This window comes from Apteryx mantelli, chromosome 3 (genome assembly GCF_036417845.1).
Source record: "Apteryx mantelli isolate bAptMan1 chromosome 3, bAptMan1.hap1, whole genome shotgun sequence".
Taxonomy (NCBI): Eukaryota; Metazoa; Chordata; class Aves; order Apterygiformes; family Apterygidae; genus Apteryx; species Apteryx mantelli.
Window position 1 is genome coordinate 120,288,271 of NC_089980.1, and position 18,913 is coordinate 120,307,183.

The 18,913-nt window shown below is 44.2% G+C and overlaps 1 protein-coding gene across 2 annotated transcripts; it reads right to left on the reverse strand.

The window, feature by feature from the left end:
- Positions 1-7,694: 7,694 nt before the first annotated feature.
- On the reverse strand, positions 7,695-10,315 carry LOC136991691 (uncharacterized). Of its 2 annotated transcripts, XR_010883911.1 has the most exons (3): positions 10,106-10,315; positions 8,950-9,215; positions 7,701-8,818 (listed from the first exon to the last, which is right to left on the reverse strand). XR_010883911.1 is itself a non-coding variant. In XM_067294831.1 (2 exons), the coding sequence occupies exons 1-2, from the start codon at positions 10,001-10,003 to the stop codon at positions 8,724-8,726; spliced, it is 1,149 nt and encodes a 382-aa protein (XP_067150932.1). In that variant the 5' UTR covers positions 10,004-10,066; the 3' UTR covers positions 7,695-8,723. The 2 variants fall into 2 exon arrangements, 1 of the variants encoding a protein (XP_067150932.1); XM_067294831.1 differs by lacking the exon at positions 10,106-10,315 and having other exon boundaries at positions 7,695-8,818; positions 8,950-10,066.
- Between the last annotated feature and the right edge of the window lie 8,598 nt (positions 10,316-18,913).

Here is an 18,913-nt window from a genome sequence, read left to right on the forward strand (position 1 = left end):
GGAAAAATAAAATGTTACCTCTCTGAGAAGAGCAAAGGCAGATTGCATTGCCCTGGCTGTATAAGAGAACCCGTGCCAGCACACAGCAGCCAGCAGCCACAGCCGGCTGCAAGGCGGGCACAGGCGCCGCGCGATGCTCCCGCGAGCGCCTCACGGAGCGTGCCACACTGCACCTCGCTCCCGCCTGGCCTTCGAGGCGCAGTCAAGCCCAATTAAAAACATGACTGCAGGGTGTTGTCAGAAAGAGCAGGCTAGTGCCTGCAATTAAACTGGTTGCTAATTATGTGGTAGGATTTTTTTTTTTCAATGCTTAATTTGTTTCACAGAACGCAGTCGGCGTGTACATGTGTGAATGCTTCTGTGTGTATATTGAGGAAGCAGTGTTCTAAAAATGCCTTTTTTCCTTTAGCTATTTCCTTTTCCTCTTTGCCTCTCTCCACTCTCAAACTGTAAGTTATACGTATTAAATATCTCTATCACAACTCAAATTTGCACCAGCATCATTCAGAGAATTTTCACTCCCTTGCACCAGGTCTGCGTTAGCCTGCTGGTGCTCATCTGTGGAGGTCACTGTGGGCCTCACAGTCATTTAGCTATATGTTAATCTTGAATCCTTCAGTAGACTCTGGACTGTTAAGGATAATTTTCTTTTTATTGTTGTTCTTTAATTAAACACAAAATGATAAATTGTTTATGTCTATTGTGCAGGCTACAAATATGCACTGCCTGGTTCATTAGCATTATTATATGACATATGAAAAGAATGGAAAGGGATAGATTAATGGAGCTGCATGCTGATCACAGTTTTGCTTGGAAACCTCAGATATCTGCAATCTGACAGCCATTCACAGACTGCTATCCAGCCTGATCAGATGTTGCTGAGCTGTGACCAAAACCCAGCAGCTTTTTTTTTTAAACACATTTTTCAAAATTATGCATTAAAGAGATTATTGATCATTGCTGTGCAAAATATAATAAATGACAAAGCTACTAAGCTGATTCCCCTAATGTGAAAAGGATAATAAAATACAGGAAAAGATCTTTAGACAGAAGAAAAGCAAAATTGCCTTCTACAAGGCACATTAGAGTATTAGTCGGAAGAACTGTAGCCATAACACAAAATCCTGCTTTATCTGATGTAGGTAGGTCTTTGGGAGAAACTGATTGCAGAACAGTCCTACGGCTCTCTGGAGGTGCTCTCCACAGTCAGAAAGACTCTTCTGTGCCATATTCTGCTTTTGACTTTTCCATTCCACTTATATCAGGCATGCTCTCAGCCTTTCCTCCTTTGCTGGATGAGTTTGTTCTTGTGCATGTTATTCTATTGAACACCAGGGATGCAAGTTGCAACCGCAAAGACATTTACATCAATGGGAAGGGAGTATAAAATGCTACTGTTTTCATTTTGTCATATTCACTTTATCCTTGTGAAAATGAAGAAATGAGGAAGGTGGAAAAAGAAGCCCAACAGCTGCAAAATCAGGTTTTAACAGGGATGAGCATATATGTGCAGTTACATGTTTTTCTAACATGTTGACAATTACCTGCTTTTCTTTCCTCCATTCCCCATTTCGTAAAACTGTTTTCATCACTAATGTGCCTCTGCTTCTGGGACTGCCAATAGTGAATACAAACAGCCCATTAATTGCAAAGTCAACTGTCAGTTCTTCTTTTTTCCTGCCTCTATTCAGTTTGGCACACTTCTAAAGGACTTGCTTTGGCAATTGTGCAGGGATTCTGCACTGCTGAAATGAACCTTGGGTCACATAACTTGAGGTTAATTCAAACTTCATAGTATTTTCTGTCAGAGAAGCTGGCATATTTTTTTCAAGAAAATAAGATTGGGAATGTATGTCTGATGATGATGTGCTAGAGGAGCAAATATCCAAATTCAAGTTTAAAATTTGATGGGCAAAATAAAGGGCAGGCTAACACTGGAAGACCTATGCACTCTAATGGGTATTTCCAGGCTGCAGGGATTATGATCATTGGGTAGACATGTGATTTTGTTGTGCAACTTGAAGATATGATATAGTGTGTTTGATTATATTTAGCAGTTGCTTAAAGTTTATGGGAAATGTGAAAATAAAATGTGATTTTTGAAGTATACTTCTTTTCCCTGCTCTCCCAGATCTTCTGCACACAGTTCCAGGCTACAGAGTAAGATTGCTTTATGTACTTAAGCTAGCTTGGGTATTTATTTATTAGAAAGCATTATAGATTTAACCCATGCCGTAGAGCTGTATTCTAAGTAGAGAAATAAAAGTGGTATCCTGCCCTCAGTGGGTTTTATGGCAATTCTATCACAACATAGATGACAGTTCCTTGAGCTTATTGATTTTAGATTACTTTTAAAATGCTTGCCTTTCCTCATACTCTATAAATGCATCTCTATATATGATGCATCTTTTTTCCTTTTTTTCCCCAAAATGGTTTATAACGCTATTACAGAATCACAGAATCACTGAGGTTGGAAGGGACCTCTGGAGATCATCTAGTCCAACCCCCCTGCTCAAGCAGGGTCACCTACAGCACGTTGCCCAGGATTGCGTCCAGGTGGGTTTTGAATATCTCCAGAGAAGGAGACTCCACAACCTCTCTGGGCAACCTGTGCCAGTGCTCTGTCACCCTCACAGTGAAAAAGTTTTTCCTCATGTTCAGATGGAACTGCCTGTGTTTCAGTTTGTGCCCATTGCCTCGCGTCCTGTTGCTCGGCACCACTGAAAAGAGTCTGGCTCCACCCTCTCGACACCCTCCCTTCAGATACTTGTACACGTTGATAAGATCTCCTCTCAGCCTTCTCTTCTCCAGGCTAAACAGGCCCAGCTCTCTCAGCCTTTCCTCATAAGAGAGATGCTCCAGTCCCCTCATCATCTTTGTAGCCCTTCGCTGGACTTGCTCCAGTAGTGCCACATCCCTCTTGTACTGGGGAGCCCAGAACTGGACGCAGTACTCCAGATGTGGCCTCCCCAGGGCTGAGTAGAGGGGGAGAATCACCTCCCTCCACCTGCTGGCAACACTCTTCCTGATGCACCCCAGGATACCATTGGCCTTCTTGGCCACAAGGGCACATTGCTGCCTCATGCTTAACTTGGTGTCCACCAGCACTCCCAGGTCCTTCTCGGCAGAGCTGCTTTCCAGCAGGTCAGCCCCCAACCTGTACTGGTGCATGGGGGTTATTCCTCCCCAGGTGCAGGACCCTGCACTTGCCTTTGTTGAACTTCAGGAGGTTCCTCTCCGCCCACCTCTCCAGCCTGTCCAGGTCTCTCTGAAAGGCAGCACAGCCTTCTGGTTTCTCAGCCATTCCTCCCAGTTTTGTATCATCAGCAAACTTGCTGAGGGTGCACTCTGTGCCTTCATCCAGGTCATTGATGAAGAAGTTGAACAAGACTGGACCCAGGACTGACCCCTGGGGGACACCGCTCGCTACAGGCCTCCAGCTAGACTCTGCACCGCTGATCACAACCCTCTGAGCTCTGCCATTCAGCCAGTTCTCAATCCACCTCACTGTCCACTCATCTAGCCCACACTTCCTGAGCTTGCCTACAAGGATGTTTTGGGAGACAGTGTCAAAAGCCTTGCTGAAGTCAAGGCAGACAACATCCACTGCTCTCCCCTCATCTACCCAGCCAGTCATTCCATCAAGGAAGGCTATCAGATTGGTTAAGCATGATTTCCCCTTGGTGAAGCCATGCTGACTACTCCTCATCACCTTCTTGTCCTCCACATGCTTGGAGATGGCCTCCAGGATGAGCTGCTCCATCACCTTTCCAGGGATGCAGGTGAGGCTGACTGGCCTGGAGTTCCCTGGGTCCTCCTTCTTGCCCTTTTGGAAGACTGGGGTGACATTGGCTTTCTTCCAGTCTTCAGGCACCTCTCCTGTTCTCCAGGACCTTTCAAAGATGATGGAGAGTGGCCTAGCAATAACATCCACCAGCTCCCTCAGCACTCGTGGGTGCGTCCCATCGGGGCCCATAGATTTGTGGGTGCCAATTTTGCCTAAATGATCTCTAACCTGATCCTCCTCGACCAAGGGAAAGTCTTCCTTTCTCCAGACTTTCTCTCTTGCCTCCAGGGTCTGGGGGTCCTGAGGGCTGGCCGGAGCAGTAAAGACTGAAGCAAAGAAGGCATTCAGTAACTCTGCCTTCTCTGCATCCTTCGTCACCAGGGCACCCACCCCATTCAGCAAAGGCCCCACATTTTCCCTAGTCTTCCTCTTGCTACTGATGTATTTGAAGAAGCCCTTCTTGTTGTCCTTGACATCTCTAGCCAGATTTAATTCCAAACGGGCCTTAGCCTTCCTCGTCGCATCCCTGCATACTCTGACAACGTTCCTATATTCCTCCCAAGTGGCCTGTCCCCCTTTCCACTTTCTGTATACTTCCTTCTTCTGGCTGAGTTTTGCCAGGAGCTCCTTGCTCATCCATGCAGGTCTCCTACCTCCTTTGCTTGACTTCCTACTCAAAGGGATGCACCGCTCTTGAGCCTGGAGGAAGTGATGTTTGAATATTAACCAGCTCTCTTGAACACCCCTTCCTTCTAGGGCCCTCACCCATGGGATTCCTCCAAGAAGGTCCCTGAAGAGGCCAAAGTTTGCTCTGCTGAAGCCCAGGGTTGCGATCCTACTTGGTGCCCTGCTGCCTCCTCGCAGGATCCTGAACTCCACCATCTCATGGTCACTGCAGCCAAGGCTGCCCCCGACCTTCACATCTTCCACCAGTCCTTCCTTGTTTGTTAGTACGAGGTCCAGCAGCACACCTCTCCTTGTTGGCTCCTCCACCACCTGTGTCAAGAAGTTGTCACCAATGCTCTGCAGGAACCTCCAGGACTGTTTGTGCCTAGCTGTGTTGTCTTTCCAGCAGATATCGGGGTGGTTGAAGTCCCCCATGAGAACCAGGGCCTGGGATCGTGAGGCTACTTCCAGCTGTCTGTAGAAGGCCTCATCGACTTCCTCTTCCTGATCAGGTGGCCTGTAGTAAACACCCACAACAGTGTCACCCATGCTAACCTGCCCTTTAATCCTTACCCATAAGCTCTCGACTCGCTCTTCATCCTCCCCTAGGCACAGCTCAATACATTCCAGTTGCTCTCTCACATAAAGAGCAACCCCACCACCTTGCTTTCCTGGCCTGTCTTTCCTAAAAAGCACGCAGCCATCCATGACAGCACTCCAGTCATGCGAGCTATCCCACCATGTCTCCGTAATGGCAATGAGATCATGGCCCTGCGACCACACACAGATCTCTAGTTCTTCCTGTTTGTTCCCCATGCTGCATGCATTGGTGTACAGGCATTTCAGGGAGGTGATCGAGCATGCAGGTTTCCCAGGAGGGGTGCAAGAGGATCCTCCATAGCCACATCTCGTGTACACTTCCCTGGCTGCATTCGCCTGCTGGAGGCATCCTGACTTGAGCTGTGTTTTGCCGACTACCCTGGCACTGTAACTCTCCCCTTCCCCCGTCCTTCCTAGTTTAAAGCCCTCCTTACCAGGTTGGCCAACCTGCTGGCAAAGACACACGTGCCCTGCTTAGTGAGGTGGATCCCATCTCTCCCCAGCAGTTGTCGATCTTCAAACAGGGTCCCGTGGTCGTAGAAACCAAAACCCTGTTGCCAACACCAGTGGCGCAGCCAGTCGTTAACTTGGAAAGTCCGTCTCCTCCTCCTCTCATCCATCCCCCTCACTGGCAGGATTGAGGAGAAGATGACCTGGGCTCCCAGACCCTTGACCACCATCCCCAGAGCTCTGAAATCCTGCTTGATGTTTCCAGTTTGCCCTTGGTGTCATTAGCGCCCACATGGAAGAGCAACAGTGGGTAATAGTCCGAAGCGTGGACAAGCCTAGGCAGTCTTTCCATGATGTCTCGTACATGAGCCCCTGGCAGGCCACAAACCTCTCTAGACATGAGGTCAGGTCAGCAGACAGGTGCCTCCGTCCCCTGCAGCAGGGAGTCCCCCACAACAATCACCCGCCGCTTCTTCCGGGCGTTCCAGCAGGGCACAGGGTGTGTTGTCCCAGGTACATCCCTGGCAGCCATGCCCATCTCCTCCTCATCCTGGAGGGCACTAAACCTGTTCTGCAGCTGCAAGTCTTCAGGAGGAGTAGGAGCCTTTCTCCTCCCACGAGCAGTGACCAGTTTCCAGCCTTCTTCTACGGTGTTATGATGTACCATTTCACACGGCACAGAGCCCTCCGGCAACTCCACTGCTGTGGGTGGTTGGGACTCCCAAAGCTGCACAGTCTCCGAGAACACCCTGTCTATCTCCTGTTCATCTTCTCGGATGCTGCGCAGCCTACTGACCTCCTCCCGTAACTCCCTTACCTGACGACACAACTCGCCAACAGCAGCACACCTCCTGCAGGAGAGCTGACTGCCAGCCCAGGCCTCCCGGAGAGGCCCCAAGCGCTCCCTGCAGCCCGACACCTGTGGGGCTGCATCTACTGTCAGAGGGTCGGTCTGGGTCCCAGCCTCTGACACAGCAACTCCAACAGCCACTGGGGAATGTGCTCTGCGGCGTGTCACGACCATACTTGAGGAAACCTACACCACAGGGAACAGAAACAAAGGTCCCTTCACGTGCCCTTCTGCACAAACTGCTTCATCTGTTCGCTGTGCTCTGGGAGCTGCGCTCTAGGCCTGGCTCTTATATAGGCCTCTCCCTAGCACTGGCTCCCAGGGTGCTTGACTCACCCTAATCAAGGGCCACCGGGATCAAAGGCCCCAACTCCCTCTGGTCAGGGGCAACCAAGAGCTCGTTAGCAGCAGCCACTCCTAGCTAGAGCTTTTCCCAGGAGAAGTCAAGGTCTCCTGCAGTTGTCCTTGCCTAGCTTCCCCTTCCTGTTCACAGCAATCACCTTCTAGTTCCTCGGGGGTCCTCAGAAGGCCCACAACTTCCAACAAGATCCTCAAGTTCTAGTCAGAGCCCAAACACTGCTGCACAAACTGCTGCGTCTCTTCGCTGCCTCTGTTAGCTGCGCTCTATTGTACACTTTCCTCATGCCAGCAGGGAAGTGACTGAATTTTTACTGGTGAAATACAATTCCTATATACACCTTGGTCATGCAATTCATTACTGTGGGCTCTGCTGTCATTTCGGTTTGCTTTTCACTCTAGGCCACTGTTTTCTTGTTCGCCTCAAGCTTGCGTGTTGCTTTGTTCCTATGATCCACTGTAGCGTGAATGAAAATATAAAGACAGTATGGACACAAGGCAGTTCTAACACATGGGCTAGGCAGCAAGATTTTCTCCCTGGTGTGGGTAACAGTGATATTTTTGAGTAATTGGATTAGGACCTGGCATGGCCTGGACTCTGAGTAAATCAGGCTGCATTGACTTCTTCCTTGAAAATATTTCAACTTTAAAATAAAATATAAAATAAAATAAAATATTGAATATTGAATATTGAAAATATTGTGATCTTTTCCCAACATGTGTGGGAAAACATGTGGAAAACTTTGAAAAGCTGAATAATTTCTGTATTTACAGCTTTCATGATAAGTCAGAGGAGATAGGTATTATGGGAGAAAATGTCCACATTTAAACAAACAAACAAAAATACATTTCCCCTATCAGTGTTACCGTTCTCATTCTTACCGAGGAGGCACGGGGCCTTCCCCCAGACCCCGGACCATCACCACACAGACACCAATATGAGGAGTGGCAAAATGGCGTTTAATGAAGCGTGTCCTACTCTATTATAAAGCTGTAAAGCCCCGCCTTCTTCTCCGGCAGCAGTGCTCTGCCCGTTACGACCTTCCCATGTTCCGCCCCGCAGTGCCTCCCTGCTCATCCTTTTTCCTCCACATCTCCCCCTCTCCCATCAACGTTGTTTCGTTATATCGAGCGGGACGCAACAAAACACGCGGAAGTGCGGCGTGTCTCGACGGGACCGCCATCGGGTGGTTCCTTGCATTAGTAGCTTCGTGAGCGGAGCTGTGTGCTGCCTCCCCTTCTTCCGCTTCTTAACGCAGGCGGTGTCCTTGTCTTCGTCGGTTCAGGGAAAACCTTAAAGGCATAGGCGGGATTGCTCATTTCCAACAGACTATATCCCCCCCCCCAAAGCCCAGCCATTCCTCCAGAAGTTCTCCTTCTTGTTTTCGAGCAATCCAGACTTGGCCCGCTACTTTCAGCAAGGCTTTCTTAACGCAGCTCAGTATTACACACAAGCATAAGCCTATAGTTATGAGGATTAGCAAAATGCGCAAGCCTTCAGCGAGCAGTCCTGTTAGCCACTGTAGTAGATTGCCAAACAGGTTAGTTAGCCATTTGTCTAATGGCGTTTATTGTGGGCTGCGTGCAAGCTTACATACAGGTGCACTTCGTTTCCACCCCTAGGCTGTGCGTCACACCGCGTGATCTTCCGCTACGCCTAGTCTACCGCTTCTCATGCAAATATCTTGTCTATGCAGTTTCCCAAGATCCACCACATCTCCCCCCCTTTCTAGAACCTCTTTTTCCTGTACTATTAATTGATATACTCTATGCTCATGTCTATCAAGCAGTTAAGCCGTACATGCCGTAAGCAATAATTCAGAATTAGCAAGCCGCAGCATATCGCTATTACTACTGTGAGTGCTATCAAGCCTAGTGTTATAAGCCATTTCTAATCAAACCATGACAAGATCCACGCCCCTGTGTTGACTTGTTCCCCGTCAGGAAAGTCTCTGTCGGCCCCGCCTCGGGGTTGAACGGGATGCAGTAGTGAGCTGCTCTGTGCGCCTGTGCTCATCTCCTCCAGTATGACTCTGCGGTCCCCGGAATCATGAAGCCGGCGATAAACATCAATGCAGCCATGCAGCAGCATCCCGTCTGGCGTCGCCCTGTTCAGGATGGAATCTCACCAAGAATGATTAGTTACACCCCAGACCCTCCCGTACGTGCATTTAGGTCAGGTTTTATGCATTTCATTGGAACCCATCTTATCTGCTCCTCCCGTTTTACCGCAGCATACCCTCTTCCCTGTGATATCCACAAGAGAAGCAACGCTGTGGTCCCTTTCTCATCTGGTCCACCGCCGTGACAAGAGCCTGCGCTGCTGCTGTTCCCTGATTCTGTTTTTGCAGTACTGTGCGGATGACAACCGAAAGTGGTGTTCCTTTAGGGATCGTTTTCAGGATGTCCTGCGTCATGGCGTCACTCTGCTGCCAGAGGCACTCCATCATGACCGGACCCTGGGCCTCAGGGGGCAAGTCTGACTCTGCAATGGCCCGCTGGAGCCTGTCACAGAATTCAGTGAAGCTCTCTGTGTGTGTCTGTTTTATCTTTGTCCAGGGTGGCTCTACCTTTACTAGCTTCCCGAGTTCTTCATACACGGCCCGCGAAGCCTCTGTTGTGGCCATGACCTCCCGCCTTATTTCCTCTAATGCACGCAATAGGGTGTCGACCGGGGATGTTGTTACTTCTTCTCCGCCCTTCGGCTTCCCTTTCGGCTGTGTCTCTCCTATTGCACACCCCCGCAGCCTGCGCGTAACTTCTCGCAAGCCCCCGCCTTCCTCGTCGCTGCTATCTTCTCCGCTCTCCTCCTCAACCGGCAATCTCACCCGAACCTTCCTCCCTCCTTTCAAGGTCGAACTCTGGTCTCTCCGCTCTGATTGGCCGTTACCCTTCCTCCCTCGCTGCACTGCCTGACTCTCCCCACCTACAGCACCCTCCTCTGCCGGGGCCCACGGCAGCAGGGTCCTATCTTCCTCACTAAGCGTCTTCCTCAAAACTGCGCCAGGCACGCAATCCTCGGGTTCGGTCCCGTCGACCCCCCATCCCTCTCTGTCTTGTGCGAGATCTTGCCAGGGATACACCGGAGGCGGCTCCTGGGATTCCACCGGTAGGATCACTGGAACCTCCCCGCCCCCACTCTCCCGTTCTTTCGCCGGGGCCTCCCTCGCGCTCCGCAGGAGCATTCTTATCAGCCCCCACACCTTTAACTCCCTCGCGGATCCCCCGTTCATCGGGGACTCCGCCAGCGCTGCTGTGCATTGCAGCCACAGTTCCTCCCGCAGAATCTCCATAGGAGAAGTAATCGCTCCCTCCTTCACGAGCCTCTCTACACACGCTCGTATCGCGCTCGCCTTCAGCGGCGCCCGCCATTCCTTGGCGCAGGCCATTACTACCTTACATATGGCCTCCATGGTTCCGGATCCAGATCCCTTCCTCACGCTCCCGGCGCCTGCGCCGGCCGAGCCGCCTCCTCGGTATCACGTCGGGGTCACCACTTGTTACCGTTCTCGTTCTTACCGAGGAGGCACGGGGCCTTCTCCCCAGGCCCCGGACCATCACCACACAGACACCAATATGAGGAGTGGCAAAATGGCGTTTAATGAAGCGTGTCCTACTCTATTATAAAGCTGTAAAGCCCCGCCTTCTTCTCCGGCAGCAGTGCTCCGCCCGTTACGACCTTCCCATGTTCCGCCCCGCAGTGCCTCCCTGCTCATCCTTTTTCCTCCACAATCAGTCATTCTTGCTTCACTTCCAAATGTTTGTATAAACATAAAGAAATAGGCAATCTCTTCCACTTAGATATTTTAAATATTATTGTTATAATTATGTATTTTATATACAACAACAGCAGTGGCAGCCTGTTTAGACTGTTTTTTTTCCCCTCATGTTCGTCTCTCTTAGGAAAATGTGCTCTAATAGAGTTGCAAAAAAATCTCCTCTTTTCCCACTGCTGATAGCAAAAAATTTGGAAGCTGTCAAGCAGCTGAAAGGAGAAAATTCACCCATAAAAATAGCTTTGCTCAAAAGATTGTTTTAGCTTTGGAGGACCTCCACGTTCTTTCCTGTTCCTCCTACCCTGACATCCCGCAGGATATTCCTGTCTCAAAGACTTACTTAAAAAAAAAAAAAGCACCATTGTAAGTCTTCATTTGAAAAACAATTCATAGATACAAGAATACATATTTATTTAACGAGACTCAGCAGTACAGTTCAGGTTACTTTGTTCCTACTTACAAATTTTTTCATTAGCAGGGACATTCAGATCACAAAGGTGTCACTGCACAGTGTTATGCACAATAGCTTACATTTATCTGCCGTCTGTTAAAAGTTAATGCAGTTCATCTATATGTAAGCATTGCTCAGTGATGTACAGGCAGAATCACTACAGTATCCAAAAACCTGCCTGCTAATAAATAATTTTGCTGTGTTCTTTTGCACTGAATGTCCACGTGCTTTAGAAAGGTTGCTTGACCCATGATATTGGTGGGTGACTGAGATGCAGAGGGTGTCTGACCTAAGGATGAAACCATTTGGACTAGTACCATTAGGTACTTTTCCACTTTCATTTTGAGTAAATTGCTATATAGGTAACCCAGGACTTAAGTAGCAGCTTATCAAGGAAATAAGATGTGTCTTTTCATGTATGGGGATGACGGGATGAGGGCGAGAGTGCCTAAAATAAGGATTTCTACTCTTTAGCTAAGGGTGGAATTTTGCTCTCTTCTACCATATGTGGTGTAGTTTATAGACATGCCTATTTCTTTGGATACTATATTAAGACTTACATGTACACATATACTCAAAAATAGCCTCTCATAGCTACAGTTTTATTGTTATTTAATATGAATGTAACTTCTCCTTTCTAGGTGTCTAAAAGCTGAAGTTATAAACCACAGTCCCTGTCGAAGGTGGACGTATAGCTGGAAATCAGTGGTCCTGTAGACAGAATATAAGGTTTGTTTAATCTTTATTGTCACAGTGAGTTTTCACCTTCTGTGTTCCCCCTAGCCCTCCATTTTTTTCAAGCTTACGTATCTTGCTCATGGAGTCAATATTATCCTAGTGCGATTATGCTGGAAATGCTAAATTTTTTTTTTCAGAAAAACACTTAAGCCAACGTTTTCTTCCAGAGTTTTGAAAAAGCCTTTTGTTTTGCTTTCTTCTCCAAACGATTTGATTATTTCACTGTGTGATTATTCTACCCACAATCTATTTCTTCTTCTCTAAAATTGATCAATTAACAAAAAAGAAAACAATCTCAAGCCTCTGCAGGGAAAATACTGTGCACATGACCAATTTGTCTGTCATTCTCACATCAAAACAGTCTTATCATATGTGTTTTTGCTAATGCAGTGGAGTTGTAGAATGAGTAAATCATATAATACATATTGATTTAAAGATGTCCATATTCTAAATGATTTTAAAGGAAAATATAACTGAATTTAGCTTGGATTAGATGGACACAAGAAAATAGTACTGTCAGTGAAGTATGTAATTTGTCTGCATCTTCATGTATTTTCAAAAAATGGCATTATAAGGATTTATTCTTATCCGACAGCACGAATGATATCTGGTTTATCTACATATACAAGTTACTTTATATAGATATGCTGGTAGGTTATGATGATATCTGCAAAATTACTTCTAACCAGTTAGGTGCCAGGAGGTAACATTCGTGTGTGGTCACGGTGGGGTGAGATTCTGATCTCGTTTATACTTGCTGCCATGTTAAACTTAATAAGGATGAATAGATACAATTGAGGATGGAGCTTGTCTTGTGCTTTTTTTTTTAACACTTTGCTTTCAAACACTGGTTAAGCTATTTGTTAAATTTAAGCAGGCTTATTAGTGCAAGGCTGTATGCAACATACCATAGATGAGGACTGGGGGGTACATGCAGGTAAATGGCCATTCCTTCAACACATGACCTGGCAGGTGTGGGTGAGATGGCTGGGAAGGAAAGGGAGGGATAGTCCTCTTGGACTCTTCTACAGATGTTTGTTTAAAAACTGATTTAAAGCTGTGTCATACACAACTACTAATTTATTTGGCCACTGTGATCATCTAGTATGACATTCTCTATAATAAAGAATCCCTGAATTAATTTCCCTTCTAGCTAAAGACTGTCTTTCAAAAATGAGCCAAACATGTCTAGCTTCAACCTTTACCTATTAATCTCGTTATAAGTTGGTTTTATAGGTTTAGTAGACTTCTTTTTAAACTTTTGTTCTATATGGGTGACAGAAATTTAATAAGGTGTATAGAATGTGATCAAGTAATGCCTTATCCTTCAGGTCTTTCAAGTCAGACTAATGATCTTTTGCCTTTTACAGTGAGACATGTTGCCAATTTTTGTATGTCCTTAAAGTTTTCCTGTTACACCTTTCCAATCTATAACATCCTTGAAATGTGCTCATAAGAAAGGAGTTAGCATTCCAATAGATGCTGCACTGCTGCCAAATACAGATGCAATCTGACCTCCCTGCTGCTACTTCACCTTCTGTAATTATACACCCAGGGATCACCTTTTTGACTCTAACATTGCAATTGCAGTGGTAGAGTCAGCAATTCCTTTTCAAAGGCCTCGTCTAAGCTTACCTGCAAGAGAACACCAGGAGACACCATGGATCCTGGTCCTTGGATAACTAGATTGTATGCTTAGATTTCACCTACATGGGGACAGGGACACGGGAAATGGCTGGTGCCTATGCAGCTGGCATGCTAGTGGTGAGCCAGGAGGTGGCAGGGGGTGGCACCTGCACCTGAGAATTCAGAGACACTCCTGGACTTCACAATCTGGGTATAATCAGAGCCAGTTCTTGCCAGGATTCTCTCTTATATTCTCTGACTCTGAGTGCATTTCTTGGATTGTTTATTCCTAGTTAATCAAAAATCTGTTCTTTGCCCTCTGTTTTGTTAGAAACAAAAGAATTCAACAACGGCACTGGTTTATTATTCATGCTGTGTCATCTTTATAGGTAGTGATTTTGTGCTTTAGTTCAGATCACTTAAAAAATTTCTCTAAAGTGTAAACATATAACTAGGAAAACAGCTACTTAATAGTTGCTATGTGTTAAGTCTTAAAATGTAACAAAACATAAGTTTTTAAGACTTTTTTGGAGTATCATGTCCATTTTATATTCCTTTAATTTAATCAAAATGTCCTGTGTTACCAAGTCAGATACTGGCAGAAGCATTAATACTGTTGAATTTATTAACTAAACCTAAAATCTTTCAGACAAAAATTGCAAGTTAGTTTGACAAGAGTTGCTTTTATAATGCCTTGCTGATTGGCATTAATTGCATTTTATATCTTTAATTCTTTATTAATCAAAACCCATATTATGCATTACATTATTTTGCCTGCTTATGTCAGTTTGACAGCCCTATAATTACTTAGGTTATGCCAGTTAAATATTTTAACAAGCCTCATGTCTTTTGGAACTTTCATAGTGTCCAAAGATATGCTGATAATGAACAGTAATGGTCCAGACAGCCCCACTTTGTAATATTTCTTTAAAAGTTCTTTTATGCTGATCCCAAAAATTTTCTAACTACTGTTACATGTTTCCTTACTCATGGTTAAAATAAAAATCACCTTTCAAATAACATCAGGCTTTTCCCAAGGAGGCAAGAGATTTATTTATTGAACACCTCTGCTTTTCCAAAATTCTTACTGTTATTAATGAGGATTCTACCTGTTTTAATAATGAACCAATGCCATTGTTGGGATTATTTTGTTTCTAAAAAAACCCCCTCCATTCTCTTGTTATTATCTGTGTTGTCTACAGATTTTTTCTAGGAGTTATTTTGATTCCTTTACCCATTTTCCACAAATCCAGTCTTCTGATTTATATCTATTACTAATGTTTTTCTTTTTCTTCCATTTTGTTAAGTTTTATAGCCCTTGGTAATCCCCTCTAAATTAGGTCATTTTATTTTATTTTTTTAATTGTCCTCCTTTGTCTGTCAAGTATTTAATAAAATAGTCTTAGGCAGTTCCAGTTATCATTCATGCATTTCTGATTACGTTCTATCTTCCCTTCTGACGTGGCTCATATCTATTTTAGGACTGGTTAATTTCATTTATCTAGAGCAGCAAATGTATGTATTGCTGATAAGGACTTTGGTGTCTTCATGTGATAATTTCAGGAACACTTGTACTGAAGATACCATTGCTCTTTATGCGACCAGCTAACTGTTATCTAAGATGGGGAGGCTAATACAGGGTTCTTCCATGGCATGTTTAGGGAATAATTAACCATTGTTTCTAGACACACCACAGATAATTTTGAATGTAAGTCTAGCATGTGTCATCTTATTATGCTGCGTGTTTCCAGGATCTCATTCAGAACTGACATAGTGCTGTCATATACTTAGAGCTGACATGACTGCATAGCACTATGCTCTGCCATGTGAATTGACCCTAAAAACCCAACATAAAGAAGTGTGTCATCCATACAGCTTCCTTGTTGTAGAAAAAAGTATCCCCTCACTGAAAATTATGAAAATGTCTTTCAGAGAAGCATCTTCATTTTCCAGGATGCACTAATCCCTGGGTAAAAGACAGAGTCAGGGATTCAATCCAAGAAATGGCCAAGCATTTGATTAATATGCCATAAATGTAATGGAAACAAATCTTTTTGCATCTGTTTGTTACAGCCAGAGTGCCCATAGGCTCAGGAAGCAGCACAGGGAGCCTATGATCCTTGTTGCTAGATGGTGTATTAACAACAGATTTCTAATTTGCAAATGCAACAGGTTCCCATTTGGTGACATGATCAATTACAGTAATTGCTAGGTTATTATCTGAGAGTTCTTTGGATAACATCTTAAAACACAGTCCTGTCATGTGAACATTACCTTAGAGATGTGAAGTTCACCCCAGAGGCACTGGAATTGCATGGAGGATTGGTCCAGCATAGGATCAGAAAGCTGCTTTAATAAAACAAGTCATTTTCCTCAAAGTAGGGAAGAAATCCTATGCCTTGTGTCTTGTAGGCCAACATGAGATAATCAAGTAGTCCCTTCTGGACTTAAAAATAAATATGAGTTAGGGCTTGGGGCTCCATCCCATTCAGTATCTTGTCTTCAGCAAGTAATGGGGCATTTTTTTGAGAGCAAAGTGCAGTAAATCTCATGGAAGTTGTAACGTTTCCTTATATAATTTGCCAGATCACTGGATGAGGGAAGAATTGCTATTTTATTGTACTACTCTAAGATTTTAATACTGACACAGGGACAGAGGGATTTTAAACCATGGTAGTTAAATGTGACCTCCTCCTTCCCCTTCCCCAAAAAAACCTAGACACTGCTTAAATGCTGTTTTCCTTTTCAGTCTCTAAAGTAACTTAACTATGATGTGTGTGGTGATTGATGGGTAACAGGTTCAGTCTATGTAACATTAAATTACTTGATGTACCGTCATATGAAGCTAATGGGAGCCAGGCTTGAAACACACAGCAAAGAAGTGGTTCATCCTGCAGTGGGTAACAGACCTGCGGGACTCGTCAGATGGTGTTGTGGGTGCCAGCAGCTTGCATGGGCTAAGGAAATCCCCTGAGATGGAAACAGATGTTGGGAGAGTATTGCAGAGGGGGCGAATTATCACATACGTTTGCTATGTTTGTATTCATCCCTAGTGTCTCAGTAATGCTACTTACTGTTTGAGACAGGATACCAGGCTAGATGGACCCTTGGTCAGAATCAATATAGCTGTTCTTGAGTTATTATATTAAAGGACATGGAGACAATAAGTCAGTATTTTTATCTCATTCCACCACCAGTACCTGATCTTTCCTGGGAAAACTCATGGCCAAGCCCACTGACTAAATTCATTTAACCCTGCTCATATACATGCTTGAAAAAACTGTTTTAAGGATTTGGGAGCCCTCCTGAAGATGCAAAAGGATTATACAATGATCTCTTCTCCATGAGCTCCATCCCTGAGGAGTGTTGCAGTAATTCTGTGTTCCAAAGGAAAACAAAGTCACAAATATGCCTTCCCTTCAATGTGTCTGTGTTTGTGTGACTAAAGGACATGGATGCATGTAGCATTTTTCAAATTGAGATTTTTTTTCCCATGCTTAAGGGAAGACTGCAATAGCTCTGCTGACAGTGAGTTATAATTTACTCTGCATGGCGTTTCACTGATTTTAAATGGATGACCTGGAGAGTACAATGCTACCCAGGATCAGACAGAGTAATACAGCTAAACTGAATAATAATCTCATGTTAATGAATATGGATTCTGTGAGAACTGTGGTATTGACATTATGAAAAAAGCTGGTCACATCTGAGGCAACAGTTTATTTTTCAATCATATTTAATAATTCTGTCCTCCTTTTTTCCTTCTTTCTTTGTTCTTCCTTCACTTTCCCCTTTTTGGACTAAAATAGGTATGCAGGATTTTTTCTCACTTCCAATGAGAGAAGTAACATACTTGGAAGACTTTACTTTTAGAATTTCTGCCCTGCTGGAACATGTTTCTTTGCCCTGTCAAACAATGCAGCTCAAAAGACACTCCATCTCCTGTAACAAAACCACCGTGAAGCACAGTGAAAACTAGCCTGAACTGGCACTGTATAAACCAGGATATCAGCAGTGACCTATCTGACCAGACTAACCTGCCATCTCCAAAACTGTCAAAAGGTATGGAGTTTGTCAAAGACAAGTCTTCAAGAAATAATGAACTTCCTCTGTTTTTCCTTTTACACTCCCTTTCTTAAATGTTGCTTGTCTAACAGATGTCAGAAGAGCCATAAGGGATACTGTTATTAAAAGTTTACCATAAAAAAAAATCAAGATATTCTTTATGAAAATCATCATAATTTAAATTTGGCCTTCTGAACTGTCCAAAAAAATCTAAATTATTTTAATTATTCCCAGTGTTCAGCGCCTGTGACTTGCATCTCAAGGGATACTAATTTTGATGACTGTTTTCTGAAAATAATCACTTGATGTTTAACCAAAGTGAATTGGAACATCCCTATGTGGGAGAAAAATTATAACATTCAAATGAGTTGAGTGAATTAATTCCTTTATTCAGTGCTGTTGCAAGGATTGGAGACTTGTGATATGCTTGTGCACAGACAAAACCCATTCACATAACTGGACACATACATGTGCATTTTTTTGGTGTGTTGTAGGGCTGTGCATGTGTGTATATATATATATATATGTATATTTATATATATCAGGGAGTATTACAGTGCTTGTTAAATTTGCACTCACACTTTGAAAATTCAGACTGAATGGTACTGATACATTACTAATGCATAGGGATTAATGCCTTTACTGATTTTTGACAGGCAGAAGGAAAATCTATGTTCATAATAATTTAAATCATACATTTTACTGAAAATGACATATACAGAATGATTTTATAAAAATGAGGCTGCCATTCTTTTCTGTTGAAGTTTGTCATCACATAGCACAAAATTAATCTTTTGTATGTTAATATTTCTAGTGTTTGCATACCACAGTGTATTGGTATAATGAAATAAATGCCTATGAAACACAAAAACGTGTTATAACCACAGCAGCTAAAATAATCTCTTTTCTCTATTTAGGGATGATATTGAAAAACCCCAGGATGATTCTCTTGGGCCAGTTAAACCATGTCGGTAGCTATTCCTTCACTGCCATATGTCTGCTGCTAGTTATCACTGGTTGTACTGGTAGCATCTAAAGGAATTATATTTATGTGTCTCCAGAAGTTCAGGTGCCGATGAAAAACCTCTTTGTAAGGAAAAGAGAGAATTCTATAAAGGGCATGTTGTTATTTCTGTGGCCCTTTTTGAAGTTTTATGGAATACATGGAATGCTGGAAGGGATTGAGTGTCTGTTTTGAGAGACCAGTAAGCTCTTCCCTCAGAAGGACGTGAAATACATATCACCTCTGAAAATCAGGCCACTAACATTTGTTTCATTAATATGGACTCACAGGTCCAATTTTAAGAATTACTGTTTAGCAGGTCCTGTAATAATATCTTTGTTCTTTGCCCCTCAGTAGGGCAGGTATACCCTCACCTCTTGTGACATGCCTCTCTGGGCTGGAGTCCTCGATAGGACACTAAGGGACCTGAATCCCATTGACTTCAGCAGAGACTCACAAAGCTAGTTATGTTACGACTGAGTAAGACAGTTCATAAAGTATGCTGGATGAGTAACTCCATCATCTACATCATCATAATGCAGAG

Coding starts and splice junctions, on each gene's coding strand:
- LOC136991691 (XM_067294831.1), bottom strand. CDS start 10,003: ATGGAGATTCTGCGGGAGGAACTGTGGCTGCAATGCACAGCAGCGCTG. Junction 8,819..8,949: donor TGGATATCACAGGGAAGAGG/GTATGCTGCGGT, acceptor CATCCTGAACAG/GGCGACGCCAGACGGGATGC.